The 22017-nt window shown below is 38.0% G+C and overlaps 1 protein-coding gene across 6 annotated transcripts; it reads right to left on the bottom strand.

Moving 5' to 3' along the window:
• Positions 1-885: 885 nt before the first annotated feature.
• RECQL (RecQ like helicase) lies at positions 886-21971 on the bottom strand. Of its 6 annotated transcripts, none has more exons than XM_032986166.2 (16): positions 21278-21857; positions 20546-20686; positions 19728-19800; positions 18177-18374; positions 16088-16267; positions 15197-15303; positions 14035-14233; positions 12720-12886; positions 12097-12178; positions 10813-10961; positions 10610-10727; positions 8868-9006; positions 7946-8037; positions 5556-5775; positions 4567-4696; positions 886-4364 (listed from the first exon to the last, which is right to left on the bottom strand). In XM_032986166.2, exons 3-16 carry the CDS (start codon positions 19741-19743, stop codon positions 4176-4178), a joined length of 1986 nt encoding a protein of 661 aa, XP_032842057.2. In that variant the 5' UTR covers positions 19744-19800; positions 20546-20686; positions 21278-21857; the 3' UTR covers positions 886-4175. The 6 variants fall into 6 exon arrangements, with proteins under 6 accessions (XP_032842057.2, XP_042651110.1, XP_042651109.1 ...); XM_042795176.1 differs by having other exon boundaries at positions 20546-21484; positions 21753-21857; XM_042795175.1 differs by lacking the exon at positions 20546-20686 and having other exon boundaries at positions 21851-21971.
• Positions 21972-22017: the final 46 nt, after the last annotated feature.

The raw sequence follows: 22017 nt of genomic DNA, 5'->3' as shown, positions 1-22017 counted from the left end.
TTTTGTACTCACACAAAAACTCTGAACAAAGACAGCCAGGATGCGGTGTCACCTGAGCTGCTGCTGTAGGGTGAGAGCCCTGCCCTGGTGCAGCCTGGCTGCTCTCCAGCAGGGCCCAGGTGCAGGTTGCTCCCTGGAAAGGCTTAACTCCAGCACGGGTGGGGTGGATGGTGCCTGCAGCCGTCTGGCCTGGCAGGGGCCTGGGGAGCAGGCTGCTGCCTCCAGCTCAGGGGGTGGGTGCTCCGGGCTGCCCTTCGGAACATGAGACCCAGATCCCGGTGGGAATCTCCCTAGGCAGCGGTTACAGTCACTTAATGAGAACGTTCCTGGGGACAATGTCTCTTGGCCACTTTCTGCCCTCTCCTCGCTCCCCATCATGCATATTGGTTCCAGGAAGGAATTTTTGCAGGTACTAAACTCCCAATTTGATTTGTGGTAACTAGTGATGAAATACCTACTGTTAAGTTGCAAAGGGGGGTTTAAGCTAGCTGTTTTCACTTGCAACTACGCCCCTGGCTGTATGTTTAGTTACCCAAGATGCACTTTAATAATAGTGATGCATATGTACAGGTTTGCTTCAATCAAGCTGCTCCTTTTTTAGTTCCTAGGCATAGTTTAGTGCCTAGGTGATAAAGCCCAACACTGTAAGCTATTTCATAACATCCTCTCTGTATTCCACAGTGCCATCCATGGAGAGAGGTTGTTTCATACTGGCCCATCCATGGAGAGAGGTTGTTTCATACTGGCTTTTGTTTTTGTTCTACAATTGCTACTCACAAGCTGTTGTTTATTTAGGGTCAAACAGGGACCAGTTTGCTGTACTCCACTAAATGCAAAGTTGGCAGTACATATTGAGACTTCTCCCAGAAAATCACTCTTAAATTATTTTTTAAGAAAAAACCTGTTTAATTAAATGAATTCATTCCCTTTTTGGCAAAGGTTTCAGTTAACAATGGGTAAAATACTAAGCTTTAGTCACTGACAAGATTCTACCGGAAAAATAAAGATGAAGAGCATGTTCTTAGTTATGCTTGGTTTATATTTCAGTTGGTATACATCTGACTATCTGGGGAATGGATCCAAAGTAAAACCTACCAGAACTCATGTTTTATAATGAGTTTGAATTTTCCTTACTGATCACTGGCTGCTAAGGTCTTAAATAAATAAATGAATCCAATCTAGCATTCAACCTCCTCTGTGCCTAAGCAATGCTTGAAGTCAGCAGGAGCTGTTGGGTCTTTACTTGTTTCTGGAAACACTGATGTTCAAAGGAAGTCAACAGGTACATACTACTAATTCACATACAGGTAAATAGGAGACAGAAAAATTATATAGCTAAAGATTTTCTTCAGTCCATAGAACACCTTGGGTCTGTCATGAAGAAAAAGACACCATGCCACTTAATTACACAATGCAGAAGGTAGGACTGCATGAATAAACACTGTTGATGCCTTTTAATTAACCAATTTCAGAGAATATTGATAGCAGTAGAGTCCTCAGCACAGGAGGTTTTTAAGACAGGATGCTGATGATCTTGTCTTTGGAAAAGAGTATCACTTTCCTCAAGTCGAGTTACTGCGTGTAAATGAGCCTTCCATTATTCCTTTCAGACAAGTAGTCAAATGTAAATATTAAGATGTCAATAGTGTTCTAGCAACTTCTTGAAGTGCATGTGAGAGGAGGGAGGTCACATGGGTCTAGGTTGAGATCAGTCTCCAAGGAGTTAATAAAGGCACTTTCCTGGTTACTGAATTTATCCCAGCAGCATTTTACAGTCCTGGGATTTGGGGCTCAACATACATTATCTTCTCGTTCAGAAGAAATTAGAGGGGAAATCCAGAACCCTGAGGGTCAAGGACAGGACCACTCTATTTGTAACTTCCATGTGGTTCAAAGATTCTTTTTAATACATAGTATAACCATGACCTCTGCATTTTTGAGATTAAGCACTGCTTAAAGGTGGTTGAGCATAAACAAAACCAAAGCCCAGCAGTTGGTGCTGCTCAGGAACTGACAGTGTGGGCAGAGCTGCCCTCCAGGCCTCTTCCCTCAACCCAGCTATTCTTGCTCCCAGCAGCACAAGTGGAACTGAAAGCACAGAGTTCTCAGCAGCAGCAAAAGGCCTGGTTGGTTACAAAACAAAGGATTTCAGTGGCAGCTCATGTTTTTCTGACTCATCAAGGTAACAGCTCAAGCATTCTTTTTATCAACTACCCCTTAAGTACCTAGTACACTAAGGTCTTCCCAGGTTCAGCCTCAGGTCCTGACTGTTCAAAATACAATTTTTCTGCCTTTCTAGCAAAAAAATTATGTCAGTTTCAATCTCATTTCAAACCTCAATTAAAATTCTACTGTAATTTATCAATTAACTTCCCACTACTTGTGAAACATCTTAAAAACTTCTGTTTTCTGTTCTACTCTTACTTTGTAATCCTGAGTGATCTTGATCATCTTTGTTCTCTCAACTATTATAGTTTTGACGAAGCTTGCACTGAACCTGTATATTACAGAGAAACACACTCAGCATTCACCCGGACAGGTATTTAATTGCCATCAGCCACTCAGCTGTGTGGGACAAGGGAATACAAGAACATCCGCAGCAGTAAGCACTGGCTTTCTTACCCTGACAGAACCAAGGCATGATGTGAATGGAATTGTAGGTGAGTCAAAAGAGGTTGCTCTTTAAAATGGTAGAGACACTCTACTTTAAGACACAGACAAGCAGCAATACTCTCCTACAGTTGCTTCTCTGTTCCATTTCCACAAACAACAGGAATGTGCGGAAATGGAGAGGTGGAGTAGCAAAGTTAAGGGACTAGAATTCAGAAACCTCCCAAAAATTAAACTTAATGCAGCCCACATTTAGAGCTTAAAGTATGCAACTTTCACTGCAGTCATGGTCTAATGATTATAGAGCAGAAGAATATTTCCTAGGGCAACCAGATTCTCTTCCAACTAGAATACAGATCTGTAGCTGGAATATAAGCCAATTCATCAGGGGAAAGAGGGGAAAAAAGAAGGCAGAGAAATATTTCTTGAGTGAAACTTTTTCTGTATTTCCCCAACAAAGTATAACTTCTACAAAGGGAAGAGCTGAGATCAAGAGAACTTACCTTGTTTTTAAACATAAACCTAGGTACTTCTGAAAAGCACAGAAGTGGTAATTTTCTATTTGAATAACAAGCTAGAGAAATACAGTTCTAAGAGCAACAGACTTATTTTAAAGGGATAGATACATATATTTCACAAAAACCTCTACAAGTCTGAAGTAGCACCCTGTTGAAAATCTTCTCTAAAGTACAGCAATTTGGGGGAAAGACTCTTTCTGGGTATTCAGCACTTGTGAGGTTACAGCTAGAGTGCTGGGTTAAGTTTCTTTTAAGTCCCCGTAAAAGAAACCTACTGATATACCTAACTGAGTCTAGCAGACAGCTACCAAGCTGCCTAGGTGCTCAGAGAGGAGAAGCAGAGAACTGGATTTCTTCCAGATTAAAAAAAGAAGTGAGGATGGCAGGTGGAGTGGAAGAGAGTGACTGTTGTGATCTTGCTGTTGTCTTCAGCTACCTAAAAGAAGGGCATAGCAGCCATGGGGCCAGACTTCTCAGAAGAGCACAGCAGTAGGACAAGAGGCAATAGACAAGTCGCAACACAGCAAATAAGTTAGCTCTAATGTCCTTTTTTCTTTTGTTTTGGTCATGAAAGTGGTCAAGCACTGGAACAGGTGCCGAGTGGGGTTGGGGAATCTCCATCCTTGGGGACTGCCAAAATGTAACTGGACACAGCCCTGAGCACCCTGTTCCCACTGGACCTGCTTTGCACAGGATGTTGAACTAGATGATCTCTGGAAGTCCCTTCCAGCCTGCGTGATTCTGCAAAAGTGTTACTACATAGTATACTTCCAAGAGAGTTAAAAAGGCAACATGGTAATTGTTTACATTTTGTAGTCATTGCTGTATTGCAAGATATTAAAGACCAGTTATTTTGATATGAAGCATCTTTCCCTTGACTACTAGACTCTTTCTAGATTCAAGGGTTTTAAAGACATTTGATTCCCTGTTTGGTTTTTATTAAAAAAATGCACAAAACCCCCATTACTAACACACAAACTGAACTTACACACTGTATTGTCCATGGAGAAGCAAACATGATTAGATCCTAAATGTAGTCTGTGAAACTCAATCAAGAACTACTGGTTGGTCATCTCCGCCTGCCTGAAGCTTAAACTTCTTTGCTTTTACGTCAGAACCACAGTTACGCCGTTTATTTTCATGTGACTTTTTCATCACTGAATCTTGGACAGTCTTTGAAATAGTCTGAGCATTTTCTCTGCTTCCTTTCGAATTTGAAGGTTGAGATGTTTTGTCCTGTAAGTTATAAACAAGTCTATTAAAATTCTAATATTGTTTTCCTTTTTTTATGTTCCCACACAAGAGTGAAGATAGTAGGTCTATTTTAAATCCTCTTGATTGCATTACTATGAAAAAGATATCGAGCATGTACCAAACTATTAAAATAAACGATCACGGAAAAGGTATCTGTATAGCAAGTCAGTACAGATATAAATACCTTGTGAACACTTTTCTTGTTTGTTATCCCTTCTACAGTTATGACGTGTGCCTCATTTTTCAGTAGACCTGCTCTTGGTCCTATCTTCAGGTAGGATATTGTAGCGAATGCTGTGAAGCTGAAGTCTTCCCTGCATAAATTAAATCAGTGTTATAAAGGAAGGTTGGAAACAAAGGCAGGCTAGACCATGCAGGGGGAAAATCGGACACATTAATCCTTCTGATGATGTTTCAAACAGTAGCTTGATTCTGCTTTATCCTGGTCAACACTTCAACTGAACATAATTCAGTTTGTGGACCTTTGCACACACCCACACACGCACATCAATCTGTTGGAATACATGGAGAAAATGAGGAAAAAAAAAAGATGTAGTAAGTCATGCGTTCACCCTCTTAAGAGTATAAGAAGTCAGCTGTAGAAACAGATGCCAAAAAATTTTAAAACAAAAATAAAGGGATTAAATATTTGATTTGTACATATTCTTGGATCTTCCAAAATAATATGAAAAGACAAAACACATACCTCACAGATAGCCAGCTTACAAAAGAAGCACTGCTGTTATTTTCACTATACTTTCTTAAAATTTCCGACTACCACTTTCCACATTAGCTGGCCTGTCCTGACCTAGACTTCATCTGGGCAATCCTATTTGCTTTGCTTATCCATGGAATGTAAATGAGACTATTTCTCCAAAATGAAGCCTGCTGCAGATTTAAAGGTTCAACCTGAATACAGAAGACCCCAGCTTTTTAAATTTGAAAGAGATACAGCATTCCAAATGTTCCTCCAACTTCTGTTTTACCATTTTGAAGTAGAAATATGGTATCTTTTGAGTTTTTTTTTTTAAATACATTAAATGCATCTGAAATAAAGGCTCAAAATGAGACTACAGAATGTATCCACATTAATACTACACAGAAATAACACATGACTAAAGAAAAGTGACTACTGGATATAAAAAAAAATAAATAAGTAGTCATCTTACATACTTCAGATACTGCTGCAGCAGTAAATGGGCAATAATTCTCTCCAGTTCCTCTCGTGGGTGCTTTGGTGGAGTAACTTCAGTCACTCTGAATTTTGATATACCTTTCCCAGACCAGGCATCAATTAATTTCAGTGGGGTGAGTTTCTCACTCATATTTTCAGCTTGCTCAAGTATCTTGATTAGATCCCTGCAGTATCCTGTTATATCCATTTTCTCACATGCTACAAAAGTGAAGTAATATTTAAACAACGTATTATTTACAGTTATTTACATAGTATCCTTATAAACATACATATGTACTTTTATATATTTACAGAGATATATATTTATAAACATATATCTATATGCCATATAACAGCAATGCTTTTTGTGTTCTGTTTTTAAAGTATAACTTAAGAAATAAAGCTGTAAATTTCCCTTTGTCAAATTAGGATGTATTCATACTCAGGTTTACACTTATCTTTCTACTTCATTATTAAAACTCCAATCCTGCAAACATTTTAACATATATTTAACATTACAAACCACATAAATTATTTCAAAGAAGCATTTATAAAGCATAAAATTTGTAAGGTAGCTACTGTGTTACTCTGCAGCTGGTTTCCTTCTCCTCACCCATATTATTTATTATGGAAAGATTAAAGAGCAGAGACAAATTGAAGAATATAAATCTGACAATTCTTCTCTCAAGACACTTACAGACAAAATGAGGCAGAAAAAAAAGTATTAATTTCATTATACAAATTAGCCTCATCATGAATAATTATTCTGAGCACTAACGCATCCATGTAGTATATAATGATCATGCTTCTGATGCATGATCAATCACGGCACAGAATTACCTCAACTGCCTCCTCCAATACTGAGAATTAAGTACTGAAAAACTAGTAGTACTGCTAGCTTTCCTCAGACCTTGATTATATATCAAAAGGCCCTGAGGGTATACCGGCAGTAAACAGGATATATTACAACTATATTTCATCACATAGCTCCTCGAAGTCTTGGGTATAAGCCAGCTCTACACTCTCTCTCAACCTCAGATCCCAATATAAAATTCAATTAAGCCCCATTTCCAACTAGAAGTTAACAAGACATTGTTACTTGCATGCTTTTGCCAAACAGTTTTATTATGTAGATATAATTAACTGTATGAAGAAAAAAAATATATTTAATACCTTTGTTTTGTCTATGTTATTTCCCTGCATTTTGGGGGGGACAAAGTCTAGTTATGAGAACAGTTTTGAATACAGAGTTTTTCCTAAGTTTTTCAAGTGCTGACCATTACATTATCCAAATGTTTTGCAGCAGATATGTGGTATGAGGAGATAGTATTTTCCACCTATTACAAGAATTTGCCTGGTCCTCAAAGAAATTTTAGGTGGTTTTGTGTGGCCAGTGAGAGATGCTCAGGACCAACTTTTTCTCAGCACTGTTCAGAGCTTTCTAGCTTTACATGGGGTTTCCTGTGTCTAAACTACAGCTCTCGCTTAATAAGTGCAGCAACAGATACTTTGGGCATCTGCAGACTTCCAGCTTTCTGGATGAGCACCAAAAATGACAGTCAAAGCACGCAACGATCGCCCATGAAAGTGTAGTAAAAGCCAGCTACCCAACAGCACCCAGGATGTTTCTGGGCAAAGCAGCAAAAGAACTTATGTCCCAGAACCACATTCTACTGAAACCATCCTCCTTTACCATGCAGCAGGCCTTGGTTCAGCTTGTCTCCCAAGTTCCCTCTACTTCTGGCCCATATACCTTCCCTCTTACGATCCCAACTTTCTTCCAAAGGAAAAGCACACACTAGACATTGTGCTGTTAGGGCTAACACAGCAAAAACCTGAATTAGTGTGCTCAGTTGCTGGACACAACTGTCATGAACAGTCCTGACACAGGTATATCTCCTGAACACACACCACTGAAATCCTCAGAGATTTTACCAAGCAACTTGTAAGAGGACATATGCAAACTGTGCCTTCTTAGTGCCTAAGTGTGAACAGCTTGGCATGCAGAGAGCAAGAGGCTCCTTTTCAAAATAAGGTTTTCACACCCAAACAAATCCTGACACATACCAGAATCTTTAAAACAGGTAAGCCAATCTCACCCTTGTCCCAGCTTCACTTTTGGAAACAGATGAGCAGCTGAGCCTGAACGATACCAAAGTGTTTGGTCTCAGGCAAAAAGCCAAACTAGGAAGTATCCTGCTGAACACCCTGAGCTTGGCAATGTTAAGCCACTGAAAACTGCTGTTCATTACAAAATTTGTGCCTTGGAAACAGGCAGCATTACAAGAACACTTTACAGAAGTTGCTCACAGTTTGTCTAAACTAGGTATTTCTTTAAGCCAATCTTCTCCACGTTCTCGGTCCTTGGTTAAAAAAACAATTTACTCACAGTTCTCTCTACAGCAGTTATCACACATTCTGTTGCAGTTTGCAGAATCCCATACTTCATCAAAATGATGGGCTATGAGGACCCGGCGACACCTGAAAGAACAGAGAGCAAAGAGGGACTATAGAACCTAAGTGCATACGCCTGTGTAATAAATCATGACAGTGGCAAAAATAAGGTCCCTTGGGTCAGCTTGTACCTCGAAACAAGCATGAAGAATTATCTCAGGAAAAAATCAGAAAGCAAGTACTACAATACAGTATTCCCTGTCAGTTATGCTAACAGAAATAACTAGTAGCTTTTAGTAATACTAACCAGCACTGTAGGAACGGTTTGGCTAAAGCAAAAAAGTAAGTATAACCTGCAATTTCAATAGAATGAAAAAAATCAAACAGGATATGAATTAATTCTTAGATCAAGGCCAAGAGAGGCTATACTGAATGCATGAGTTGTCCACAACAGATACAAGTGTTTCCCATGAAGTATTCCAAATAGCTCCATGCAGCAGATGAAGCATTAAACACATGTAGATTTCTGTATGACCATTAAACACTGGTACTTTACAGTAAAAACCAAAGCATTCCAGTTTTTGCTCTGAATGGGATTTGAAATCCAAACAGCGTTTGTTGAGATACTTCACCTCAACATAACTGCTTCCATAACTTTATCCCGAAGCTGGCAAGTAACACACCAACATTCAGTTATGTGCAAGAGTACACGTACTGAGCAGTCAAACCACAAACTCCAAACTCAAGACTGTTACAATAGTAGTGCTTCTACAGTGTGGTGGGTTTTTTTGTTTTGTTGTTTTTGTGGGTGGGTTGGTATTATGGTAGGTTATTTTTTTTTTTAAATACCCTCTAAAAAAACCCAACAAAATTAGCCTATTTAAAAGCTAAGCAACCAAGCCACCACAGTAACTTACTTGTTTGTATTCTGGCAGTAAGACACCATATCATACAGCTTCTCTTGCCCTACATTTTCCATCACTACCATTGAGCTGATTCTGAATATATCTCCAAAACCATAATACAAAATGCAGTCAGCTTTTTGGTCATCTCTACCTGCAATGCATTAAAATTAACAAAAAATTTTGAAGAGATTTTAAGCATAGCATTTTCTGGTACAAATTCCACTCTTATCTGCATGGGCTTCTGCAGCATCTATGTAGAGAGTGTATGACTGATATAGTATCAAGCATAACCATATTAGCTGATAGAACACAGCATGATACAAATAGAAATAAAATAATTTAGAACAGTCTTCTAGTACAGCATCAAGCAAACTGAGAACACTACAAAACTTATTTTGACTCTTTACCAACAAAAATAAAAGATTGGTATCATATAGAAAGTCAGTGAAATCACTATTTTCTCACCCTAACACCTCTTGGAAAATCCTAGCCAAATACAGCTCAAAGCATAATTCTTACTAGATTAAAAAATACTGTGAACTTCAAATACCTTATCAGGTATTAATGGTAATAAATAAGGAGAGAATTAGGTATGATTTAACAAAATATTTCATTTAAAACCAACTGTGACTTCTATAGCTGAGCTTTCTTCATCTCTCTCTTCCCATTGCCCACCTTTCCCAATTATGTGCTGCTGTACACAAGATCCAGAAAGCAGAAATGGCCTAAAAACTTCTTAAAATGTTTAAGTTTTAACATAAGAGAAAGGAACTACTTCACTTGGATGGGCAAGTGGAGGAAAGAGGAATGTTTCATAACCTAAGTAGTATGTTCAGAAAAATGAGTAGCAGTACTTAATTCCTCCCCAGAAGAATCTCATTTAAATAGAGATATGAAAAAGAAACACAAAAGCTTGCTTTAATGATCCCGAGTTGATAAGCATTATGAAACAACTATTTCAGCACCTATATGGCCCTTGTCTCACAACTTCAATATTTATATTTCCTGTTACCTCCAGCACTATCTAGAAGTAACCTCGTTCTAGTGTAAGCAGACAGAAGCTCTCACAAACTTCGATGACTGCTGTGTTTCTTAAGGCAGCATTAAGTCCAATTTTTATCACACAGGCATAGTTAAAATTTCAAACAGCTGCCACTCAAGGTCCTTAAAAAGCTCTCCTCCACACAGATTCAAATCTGTCTTTGAAAAAGTAATATATAAGGTCAAAAACCAAACCAAAACACCACAAAAACTTTTTTTTTAGCCACAACAGCTATTTGGTGCTACTATACATTCATCAATCCTTAATAGTCTCCTGCTCCAGACACTCCAATCTACTTGTATTTCTGTGGCCACTGAAATTCATACAGCAACTAGTCATCACCCAGAGACAATCTGAGCAAATCACACACCTCAGTTGCTATGCAAAGGAAAAAAAAAAAATTCTGTAACATACATCTGATCAGTCAATGTCATATTATGAAATTATTCTGGTAAGCCACAGATATCTCAAAAATCAAGTAATTAAAAAAATGCTAAGTAAAAGGCTAGGCAACCAGTTGTTCTTTGCTACACTGCAGTACAGAAGACTGAGATTATTAATATAGTTTATATTCGCTTTAAAGCCTCTTTACAGAGGCAGAGTGGCATTATACACTCTGGAACCTGTCTCAAAGACAAGACACAACACAAATGGCTGAAATCAGATAACAGATATATATAGTAAACTTTGCAAAAGCCATTTCCTACAATACCTGCACGTCCACTTTCTTGGTAGTAGTTCTCCATGGATTTGCTCATAGAATGGTGAATTACAAACCTCACATCAGATTTATCAATTCCCATGCCAAAAGCAACAGTTGCCACTACAACCTGAAAAAACATTAAGAAACCATCAAGGTACTAAAACACAATTTGTTTAAATGAGACATAAGCCTATGAAAAGTATTCACTTAACCTGGATTTGATTTGCTGCCCATCCTTTATGAACTTTGGTCTTATATTTAGCATCCATATTCGCATGGTAAGTACCTGCCTTGATTCCCAGTTTCTGCAAACTCACAGTAACTTGCTCAGAATCCTTCTGAGAAAAACAGTAAATAATTCCTGCACAAAAGTGAAAGATGCCTTACTGTAATGTCTTAAACCCCAAACAATCTCCAATATTTAAAAACAACTTTCAAAGTTTTATTAACTTTAAAATAAGTAAATAAAAAACAGTAAACAACCTTTGTGCCTATTCAGTCTGTAGTATTGGTAGCCATGAAGGGAACTTCAATTATCAGCTTTGACTTGTAGGCTAAAGAAGAAATATGGTGCCAATCCACATAAACATGGAAGTATTCTATTAATGTTCAAGGATGACAGTGGTTATTAATGCTCATGTAAAGGGGTGCTGTTCCTTATGACATCTCACCTGAGGTTTCAGACAAATCTGCTTTTTGTCATTAGTCAGTCTGGGCTAAATCAAGGATCACACACAAAGTCATGCATTTTCTCATCATCTTAGCACTTTGTACTCGGGGAGCTGCTCATCACAGCCACAGAGTTCCACAGCAGGGACAGGGACAGGCTGCTGCTCTGGAAAATTAGGTTCTGTTGCCTTTGTAATACAGCTCTCCTCTTTATTTGCACTACATAATTTACTGATTACACAAAATCCTACTTTTACAGTTCTGCTTTCATCACAAAAGTGCAATTTAGCCCATCACACACCCATTCTGGGCACTGAATAATACAGGAATCTTATGATCAAGTATGAAAAAGAAGTGTTCAAGACAGTAAGTACCCTGACACATAGATACTAAATGACACAAAGGTGATTTAAGAACATATAGATAACCATTTTTGAGCTTTGTTTTTACAACCTTAAAAACTGCTATTATTCTTATCTAAGTAAACATTGTTCTATATACATATGTATTTCAGTATTTGTATTTCAATATACACTTCTGTATTTCATTGTTCTATATACATTGTATTTCAAAACTTCAGAAGATACGTAAACTGTACAGACATTTAAACACTAGTGAATGAAAAGAGTAATTATTCAAAGTACAGATCTTGTTGAACTTAATTTTTTCTAATGCTGGATGTTTATGTATGTTTACTGTATGGTGAAGGTAGAATTTCTCTACACATATCAGAATCACTTGAAAACATCCCTGTAATGTTGAAGATTATAAAAAAATAACATGCTCTTTCACCTCCCCTCTCCCATCCTCCCCCCCCAACTTTTTACCTGAGAGACCTTTGTATCTTCCATTAATGGTCTTAACTATGTCCTCAATGAAATCATCATTATTTGAAGGCTTATGTCGAACCTCAAAAATATAATAAACACATGCCAGGAAGTTCTTCAAATGGGCAGGCAATGTCAATCAATCCTATTATCCTATTTCTTCCAATATAATAAACACAACTATTCTGCCATTTAGCCAAAATTACTAGATTCTCTTTGTGTAGTCTGTTTACATCTCAAAAGTCCATAGAAAAAAAAAGCACACAAGTTTTTCCATGAAGAACAATAAAAGAAGTTGTGGTCAAACTGAAAATACATTACAACACAATAATTCACAACTTTTTGCAACCCTATGACAAATCCAATAATTTGAAGCAGTGAGCCTGTTACCTACCTGTCCCCTGTACACACTCCTATCTGCTAAGCCTTGTTCACAAAGACAGAGCAGCCTTTGCAGATGACAGTAAATTCAGCAAGACAAAGTCATGAAAGTATACCATCATTCAGTCAAAAAGCTGTTTATTATTAAAATGTATAATTGCAAATCTATTCTAACATTCATCAAGTGTAACTTACAAATGAGAATATGACTGCGATGCAGTCAAACAGGTAACAGGACATACCTCATAGTAAAGATTGGGCCGGTTGAAAGATGCAGTAAAGGTAATACACTTTTGAACATGTAAAATTTTCTGAGCATCCTTTAGAACATGATTTGTAGCAGTTGCTGTCAATCCAATCAAGGAAACATTGGGAAACTGTCTTTTCAAGATACCAAGAGACTTGTAGTCTAAGCAAGAATACAAAAAGGGGAAAAAGAAAGATTTCTCATACCACAGATGCAAAGTTAAATAGGATATTAATGTAGATAGCATTCAATGGGGTAATACTGCAATAAATGCTATTACTGACCAATTTGCCACAGAACTAATTTATCCATCCAAATGAAGTAATAAAAAGGTTGCACTTGTCAAAAGAGGTTATTTCTCTTCTAATTGAATTTTAGAAAAGCAGCCATGAATCAGAAGGCAAAACATATTGAAACAGAAGTTCTTAAAAAGTTAGAAAAATATGAGTGGCACTGTATTAACCAACATTCAGGTTTATTTTACAGGTCTGCTTTAATAAACAGCTTTTCAGAAAGCATAGCTTTGCTAATAAGCATTTTAGAACTTGGCTACGTAGACCAGACTGTACTAAGGAAAGATTTTAAAGGCTCAGTGCTGACAATCACTTGCTGCCTTAGAACAGAAATGCAGCCACAGGCACATACCCAAATACCACATTGCCTGTTTAACTGCTGTGGCTCTTTGCTCAGACACCACTTTTTAAACAAAACTGCAAAGGTTGACTTTACAGTTACTATTGCTTCAAATCGGGTTTTCTTTCAAAGGCAAAGAAACAGTAACCAGTAAGTAACAGTCCTCCACAACTAACAAGATTGGAAACAAACTGAAGCACAATTTCCCTGCAAGTCAAGGGCAATTGTTTCAACTTGCTTTAGAAGTGATGCAAACATATCTCATCAATTTACAAAACGCTCTACCCCTGTCACCCAGTGTTAGGGAGTGGTGTGCAGAATGACACTTTTTCATGTAGCGGTAGATTAAGAGATGACTGTATCGTTCATATTGAAAATGGCAGTCAAAAATACTCGTTTTATTAAGCTCCAGTTAAAGTAAACTGATTTAGGAGTTTTTCAGAATACTGACAGTAAAATCACCATTGAAATCACCCCCCATTTGCATGAACTTTGCTCCTGGACAAGGATGTAGTTATTTGTGAATTAAATTTAAAGTCTTTGAGCTATCACTGGTACTTGCCATACACTAAGTATTTACTTAACATATGAAGAAAGCACAGGGCTTTATTTCAGGCCTAACTCAGTATTTATTGACGCCTGAATAACACTGAAAAATGGATTTCTAATGAGCATACCAGGCCTGAAGTCATGGCCCCACTGGCTACAGCAATGGACCTCATCTACAGCAATGCGAGCAAGACACCCTGCTTGATAAGCTTTCTCTAGCTTTGACATGAACATTTTGCTTTTTGCAATCTTCTCCGGGGTCACATAAATGAGCTTCAGTTGCGAATTTCTGTTTAGCATTTCAGTATGAACCCATTTCACATGTTCCTGTTCAAAACAAAAGGAGAAATCAGGGGCCAACAAACTAAGACAACACATTGCTTAGTGCTAAGGTTCTTAGGAAGTTATTAACAGTTCATAAATGGTAATTAACAGAAACTGATAAACTGTTACACAGTATTTACGACTACTACAAGACTTTGCAGAAGATTATATATAAAATGTTAATTTTAGTACTTGGAAAAACTGTCACAGAACTGTGAAAAAGCAAAATATCGAGTATTTGCCTTTGCTTCATCATGTGCTATCAGTATTTTCCCAGTAAACTGCAATGTATCAAACATGCCTGTGGTACTATAAGTGTAAAATATATATTTTTTTTTTTTTATTTTTTTTACACACAACTGTAGTCTTTATTACTAAGTTTTCAAAGTTCTCTACCTCAAAGGAGGCTCCAAGTTCAGCACATTGCCTCAAGATACTAACATCAAATCCAGTGTCACCTGCAAGTTAATGACCACGGCCTCCTGGTAAGCAGGAAAATATATTTCACTGTAAAAAGCAACTGACTAAAAACAGACTGGGAAATAATTTGCTTCTTGGCCTCTGGACCAAACAGCTTACCATCCTAAAATAAGATAAATAATATATGTAAAATCCTGCACTGTTCAACATGTTACTAGTGGACAAAAATTACCTTCTCCAATCTTTTAAGTCTAGACACCAAGTAAAAATCTACAACACACACACACACCAGCCAAAGGTACTTCACTTCCTCTAAACAGCCCCATAAAAGGTATTGGTTTACATGTGTTCTTGTCATTAAAACAAGAATGCAAGATACTTATTCACATTATCAATATCACAGCATGTAGCTGGCAAGATACTGTTAATAGAATGGTGTTAGCTGATAAAACTACACCATTCATTCAATATTTATGAATAACATACAGAGGCAAGATGCCAGCACATACACCACAAACCCCACGAAGATTTGGCAGTTAAACATACCTTACTGCTTGAGGCATTTAATAAAGTTGCAGAAATACCAAGCTGTTCCAAAACCATGAGCTGATCTTCCATAAGTGATATCAAAGGACATATCACGAGCGTGAAACCTGTAACAACCAATCTTTGTGCAAACTCAACAGTTCAGATGTCATCAGCCTTGTTCTGAAGGAACTGTCAAATGTGAGCTTAAGCTTTATACACAGTAGCAGATTCCCTTCCTAGATAGCTGATAAGTGAGTGCTAGGTCACATAGGGATACTTCTCGTCAATGGCCTGTGACACATACCTTCTCTTACAATCTAGACCACAAACAACTGAGCTGCAACAAATAGTATAAGAACTAATATACAGAACAAATAAAGTTGGATTCACATCTGTGTCATGAGGTGCTAATTTACCACACAACTAAGCAATGCTAGGTATTGGTAAATTTGGTCTTTGCAACTAAGTAAACCTCCATGCAATTTGATGGGCTATTTTTCCAAAAAAAGCTTAAGGACTAAAACTGGATACTTATTTGGAAAAATTTATACACGAAGTCTCTTCCAAATAACCTGAAGCTAAAACTTCAGAATGGAACAGACAAATAACACATATCCATACTTTAATAACTTACAGTCTATGTATTGAATTAAAAGAGAAAAAAAAGAAAGAAAAAAAATAGTGACAAACTTTTTAAAAGTTCTTTCAGTGTTTAATAACATATTGAAAGGAGCCTACATAAATTATTTAAATCTAGATCACATGTTTCTAGTAAATCTTTCTCTCCTATCTTTGCTCTTTTTTCCCCATACTGTGATATTAGACACTAATATAATGTTCATTCTCCAAATAACCATAAAAGGGAGAAAATAAATCCAGTTGTTTATAGGAGACCTTTTCTTCCCTTACCATCAGAACAGACAGCTGGTAACTGATAGCAAAGGCTCTTTCCACCACCTGTAGGCATGACAAGAAATATATCCTCTCCCGCCATCGCAGCATTTACTGTTTCAAGTTGCAAGGCCCTAAACTTCTGGAGTTTAAACTTGCCCTGCAGTGCAGTTTTTATCTTCTCATACCATGGAAAATCTGTTAAGGGGAAAAAAAAAAAGCAAACATGTTTCATAACCAAGTTAAAAAAGAAAAAAAGAAGGAAGGGCAATTTACACATACAATAACTAAATCTGGAAGCAACACAATTTTAGAGCTGGGAAAGTGTTCAAAGATTCAATAAGGGCACACAAAAAGCTACAAACAACCCGAGTCTTTATAAACTAATTTCCAAAGTGGACCTTTGAAAACACTAGGAAATGTAAACACAGTCTACCTCCAGACTAAAGGCTCTCATTGCACATAAATGTGAACTAATGCTAAAAACTCACAGGCAGATGAAGAGCTTCAAAGTGCTAATGATCAAGTTAACTGAATGGTCCAAAATGAAATGAAAAGGAGAATCCCAACCAGTCACTGAGCCCTATAATAGTCTCATTACTAAGTTGCCCAAATGCTTCCCTCACACAAATACATTGTTTACAAATACTATAATGAAGGCAAGGCTACTATTTTTTCCATATATTCCAGAGATAATAAGCTTTTATTAAAATAAAAAGGAAGGGGAGGAGGAAGGGGAAGTTTAATCTTCCTTAAAATAATCACCGCAACATGCTTATAATAGCTTTTTCTTTTATTCAATAAAGAGCTAAAGACTGCATCATTTAAAGAGATAATACTGTAAAAACTCAAATTTCAGATGCATCAGGAAGTATATTAACCATTTTCGTATTATTAAAATGAGAACGCAGAAAAACTGTGGGAACTCCAGGCTACACCTCATACAATGCAAGAATTAACTTTGGGACTTAAGGTGACATTGCTTTCTAATTTACAGAGATCACAGCCAAGATCCAAAGCTGTCTGAAACCAAAAAAAGCCACCCACTAGCTTCAATGAGTTTTATACTGGGACCAAATTTAGCTACTGCTCTTATTCAACAAGTATACAGCATCTGATTGCAAAGATGTTACTTTTCAAAGCACAGGAAGAGAGAATTAGGCACAAAGTCACCCAAAAACAAATTGATTTGTTCAATAGCATGAATTTGCGATTATGCATAGTAAGAGTACTGATATTTTATAATACTTTTCTGAAACACAGACAAATATAGATTAGACTACAAAATTAATTTCATTTTTCAAAAAGCCAAAAAAGACAAGACATACAGGCAGAAACTAACAATGCATCTCCAAATTGCAAGTGAAGTAAAGGAGGAGGGGGAAAAAAAAATAATAAAAATATCTGAATTTAATTTGGCTAGTCATAACATGATCAAGACCCACCAACTATCCAGGACTTCTCTTAGTGTTTAACTTGAAAGACAGCATTTCCAAAAGAACAGCAGCCCTCACTCCACCACGGGGCACTTGCCACTTGGACTAACTCTACTGTACTAATGTATTCCATGTTACTTTTGGCAGTCAGCATCCATCTAATTTGCATAATATGTTAAAATGGTGGGGCTACATAATCCACAGCAGACATAGCCAATGTCCTACCCACTCAAGCAAGAAGAAACACAAAGACAGTGTGAAGTAACTTTGAGAGTGCAAGACTACTATTATCAAATCCTGAAAATACACAGTGTAATTATTTCTAGAACATAAACGAACAGGAAACGTGAATATTGCAATCTATCCAGATTTACTCTGGGATTTTTATATCAAATCAAATAAATTTGTAACTTTTCAACAAGAAAAGAATAGAAGTAGTTGTAACAGGCCATTCTTGTGATAACTCTGCCCTGAAGAGCTCCAATTAGTATTTAGGAGTGCCCAGGGAGCAAAGTACAAACATTACCCTGTGTAATTAGGATGGCAGGTCACCAGCTGAACAAAATTAAATAGGAAAATATCATTATCCAATTAAAACTCTATATGATCACATTCTCCCATTACTGAATTAGTTTACTTCTATGTTAGAATATTTGAATTTGTCTGCAAACCTTTTTTGTTCCATGCTTCAGCTGAGGTTTCGGTGTCTTTACTTCCACCTGCCTCCGAGTCTCCCGAGGACTGCTTTATCAGACTTTTTACCCTCATCTTCTTTTGAATGAGTTCCTGCTGTTTATCCACAAGCTCTTGAATCTGCATCTCCACTGCCTGCAGCTCATTTTCAATAGAAACCAGTACCTCCTCTAGCACTGAAGGGAAAAGCAGGGTGAAGGCAGAATAGAAACTACAGTAAATTGCTAATCCCAGTTTTAAAGGATACTTTATTTCATCTGTTGATTGAGAACAATAAAAATTAAACACAAGCCAAAAGGATCTAGAGAAACAAACAGGCCCACTGGTAAGATAACAGCACCTAATATTGTATATGCCATATGAAAATACCTCGCAATTCTTAACATATTTCTTATGTTAGTAGGTCATATACACACAGGTATACTGTAAATTGCCATCTCCAATACGGCGTATGAGAAATATGCAACACTATCATTGCCTGCATTAATAGAGAAAATAATGTATCACAACCCAGTTTCTCGAAAGCAGTGCCTTTCCACAGAAACACTTGAAATTATTTTCTTTTCTACAGATGCGTGTTAAGCAGTGAAAAGCATATTTTATCTGCCCTGACATTAAATCTCCAAGTGTTACAATGAAGACAATGAGCACTCCAGCCAATTCCAAGGTGAGCACAACATTAGAACATCTTTAATAGAAAGCATTTACGTGTGAGAGTCAACATTAACTTCAGCAAGTAAAGCTCTTCTGAAGATGGAAAGAAGGACATTAGCAAAACACTACATTCCATGCACCCAGATCTCCCTCCTACGCAGAACCAGATGATCTGAATATCCAGGTTTGAACACAGAACACAAAAGCTTTTGGGAACATAAGACATTCTTCAATTCCAAAAAAATCTGAAGCAATTATTCCCCAGAAGCCTGGGTTACATAAGTGAACCTTTGGCGGGAATTTGCCTCTTTACATCCTAATATTCATCTGTGTGAACTACAGACTATGTTCTGGAACCCAATTCCCAGAGTTTAAGAGAATAATTAATACGTACTTCAGCATGCCAAGCGTGTACCAGTATTTTAGAGCCAGGTCAGAAAAGCATAAGAGGAAATGTTTTCCTCTGCCCCACAAAGTAACAGATTTTTGTCCAAGCATAGCAGATACAGTAATCTGCTTATGGAACAAAAATGTATGATACGGAAAAAGATAATCCTCCTTACAAACGGCATAAAATGGGAACATTTGTCTTCCTAAATGTCCACTGTTACTCAGCAGAAAAGAGTTGAAATACAAATCGTATTTTCAAAATAATGAAAACTAAGTAATTTCCTTGACTAACCTGTTTTTGGTTTAGCTTTTATCTAAGAAACATAACTTTATCCACTAAAAGGACCTTTTCTTCCAATCCGAAGTATAACATAGACCCCACAAACTTTTCTGCATAAATTAAATTCATCTAAGTAATAATCAATAACATTGGGTGAGTGTGCCTGTTAGAAAAATGAACATACTGAATACTAATTTTGGATTACCTGAAACAGCTGACATCTTTGGAGATTAGAGAATGTTATCCTTAGGAGATCTTATTTGACCAAGCAACCGTCACTAAGAATAAAATAAAATTAATACAAAAGAAAAATTATTTAATGAATAAAGAGATTCTTCATTAATATAGGAGGTTTTAATATAACAGCTTAAGTACTGTTTTGTTTAATCTGCCTATATAAAGATGCCCAACTAGATGACAATGCACTTTTTCCCTTCTGCAAAAGGGACAGATACCAACTCACAACCAATTCCTAAGGCTACAGCTTGACAGCCTTCTAAATGAAACCAAGTGAATTTTGACCAACTCATAATTTTTCTATGAGAGGCATGGTTTAACATAGACCAGTCTTTCACTTAGCTTCGACCTATTTTTTTTTTAATCTTTTCAAAAATTATTTTACAGAAAAGTTGCAGATTATGTTGTACCCCTTAGAAAAGCACCCACAATAACACCTAGAGGATCTCTTAGGAGGAAGTAGAAAGGTAGTTTGGTTCAGGGAAGGATGACTGGATTTGATTAGATCATCAGTGATGTGAACTTAGAATTCTATTTATTGGTTAATTCTCTGAACAACATTCTTTGTGATATTATATACTAATAATACAAAACTCAAGAAACTTGGTATTCTCTCACTCTCGTTGCATTCTGAACGATTTGTTGTATACATGGGAGCTAAATCTGAGAGGGGAAAAAAAAAAATATATATATATATAAATATATATAAAAGAATGTGTGAATAAAACACTGACTTTGCCAGAAGAGGTTATAAATAAAAATAAGGTAAAGACTCACAAGACTCACAAAGAAGTTGATAATGGTATAAAATAACTCAGGAGCGTCCAGGTCACCCACGCAATTTGAGTTACACAGTTCTGTCTTTATACCACCTGCCACTTGCCCAGAAGTATCTGGAAATATTAGTCTCCCCAAAGTACAGAGCAACTAGGAACATCCAAAAAAAGCAGTAGGTGTGGAACAGACACACTGTAAGTGCAATACACTTCTGTTCCCCACAGTAAACACAGACCTCATAAATATCACTAGGCTGATAGCTCAGGAAATGTAAACCATTTTATTATCCAAGGAGTGGGAATAAAATTAAAATTACCTATGAAAGTTTCCCTATATGCTGCTACAGTTCCACAAGTTTTTAATTTAGCTCCTGTCTCTAAAAGCAGTAGCTCAGCATACCTTGTAACTGATTCTATACCATTACAGCCAACAAAGATCCCAATTACCATTTGATTCCTCAGAAACGCAGCTCTTGAGAAACTGAATAACGATAGACTTTTATAAACCACCGTGGACAAAAGGCAAGTGGAAGCATTCTGTCTATTAGACAGTTTTACCTCACCCTGAAAACAGCCAAAATCCTGTTAGTTCATCCTATTACAGCCTTTTCTAAATAGCTCACTGCCAGGGAAAAAGAGGCCCCTGACCTGGCGATGCCTAAAGCAGACAGCTTAGTAACCAGCGTCACTGCCCACCCCGCACAGACTTAAATCAGTGTCCTAGCACTGGAAGTTTTCTTACCCCACCTTCTACCCAGTCTCCAAATAACAGCTCCTCGGTCCCAACTTTAAGAAGTGTGTGACGTTAGCAGAGCGTTATCAAATAAAGAACCGTTAAAATTAAGGAATAAACCCAACAACAATTGCACAAGCATGGTGTGTCATCTCAGCGGTAGCTTAACCGGGTTAAAGAAGTTCCCCATCCATCCATCCAACCCTGAGAAGCCACCTTAAAAAAAAAAAAAAAATCATCAAGAGAAGGAGGGTGGGAACCAGCCAAGCCGACAGCAGGGCGTTATCTGTGCACCGGCCGCCTCAGCCATCCGTCCCCCACAAACCCAACGCCGGCCGCGGGCACGAAGGGCGAGGAGCTGCCCGCCTCGCCCCGGCGCCGCCGCGGAGAAGGGAGGAGAGGAGGGGCGGGACGGAGGCGGCCGGGGCCGGGGCCGGGGCGGCGACGGCAGAGGAGGAGGAAGAGAAGGAGGAGGCCTGCAGACCCGTGGCCGCTGCCGAGCCTCACTGCGCGCCCCCTCCCCCGCCTCGGCGCGAGGACACCGCACCAGCCGTTAACGGCCACGGACACAGCCGCTCCCACCTGCAGCTCCCGGCTCTCCTGCCGGCTCCGCCCCTTCCGCTGCCGGCTTCGCTCAGCCAATCGCTAAGAAGGAGGCGAGGTGGGGGGGAGGGGGGGGTGTGACCACGTGCACTCCCCCCAATCAGCCACCGCCCCGCCGGGGCGTCCCCTCCGCTTTGACGAAAGCC

This window comes from Tyto alba, unplaced genomic scaffold, assembly GCF_018691265.1.
Source record: "Tyto alba isolate M040663 unplaced genomic scaffold, T.alba_DEE_v4.0 Super-Scaffold_21, whole genome shotgun sequence".
NCBI classification, from domain to species: Eukaryota; Metazoa; Chordata; class Aves; order Strigiformes; family Tytonidae; genus Tyto; species Tyto alba.
This window is presented reverse-complemented; position numbering and strand designations above follow the sequence as displayed.

Excerpts from the sequence above, each read along its gene's own strand:
- RECQL (XM_042795175.1), bottom strand. Across the intron at positions 5,776-7,945 it reads TAACTGCTGTAGAGAGAACT|CATGTGAGAAAATGGATATA; the intron begins GTGAGTAAATTG and ends TCACTTTTGTAG. Across the intron at positions 4,365-4,566 it reads ACAAGAAAAGTGTTCACAAG|GACAAAACATCTCAACCTTC; the intron begins GTATTTATATCT and ends TATAACTTACAG.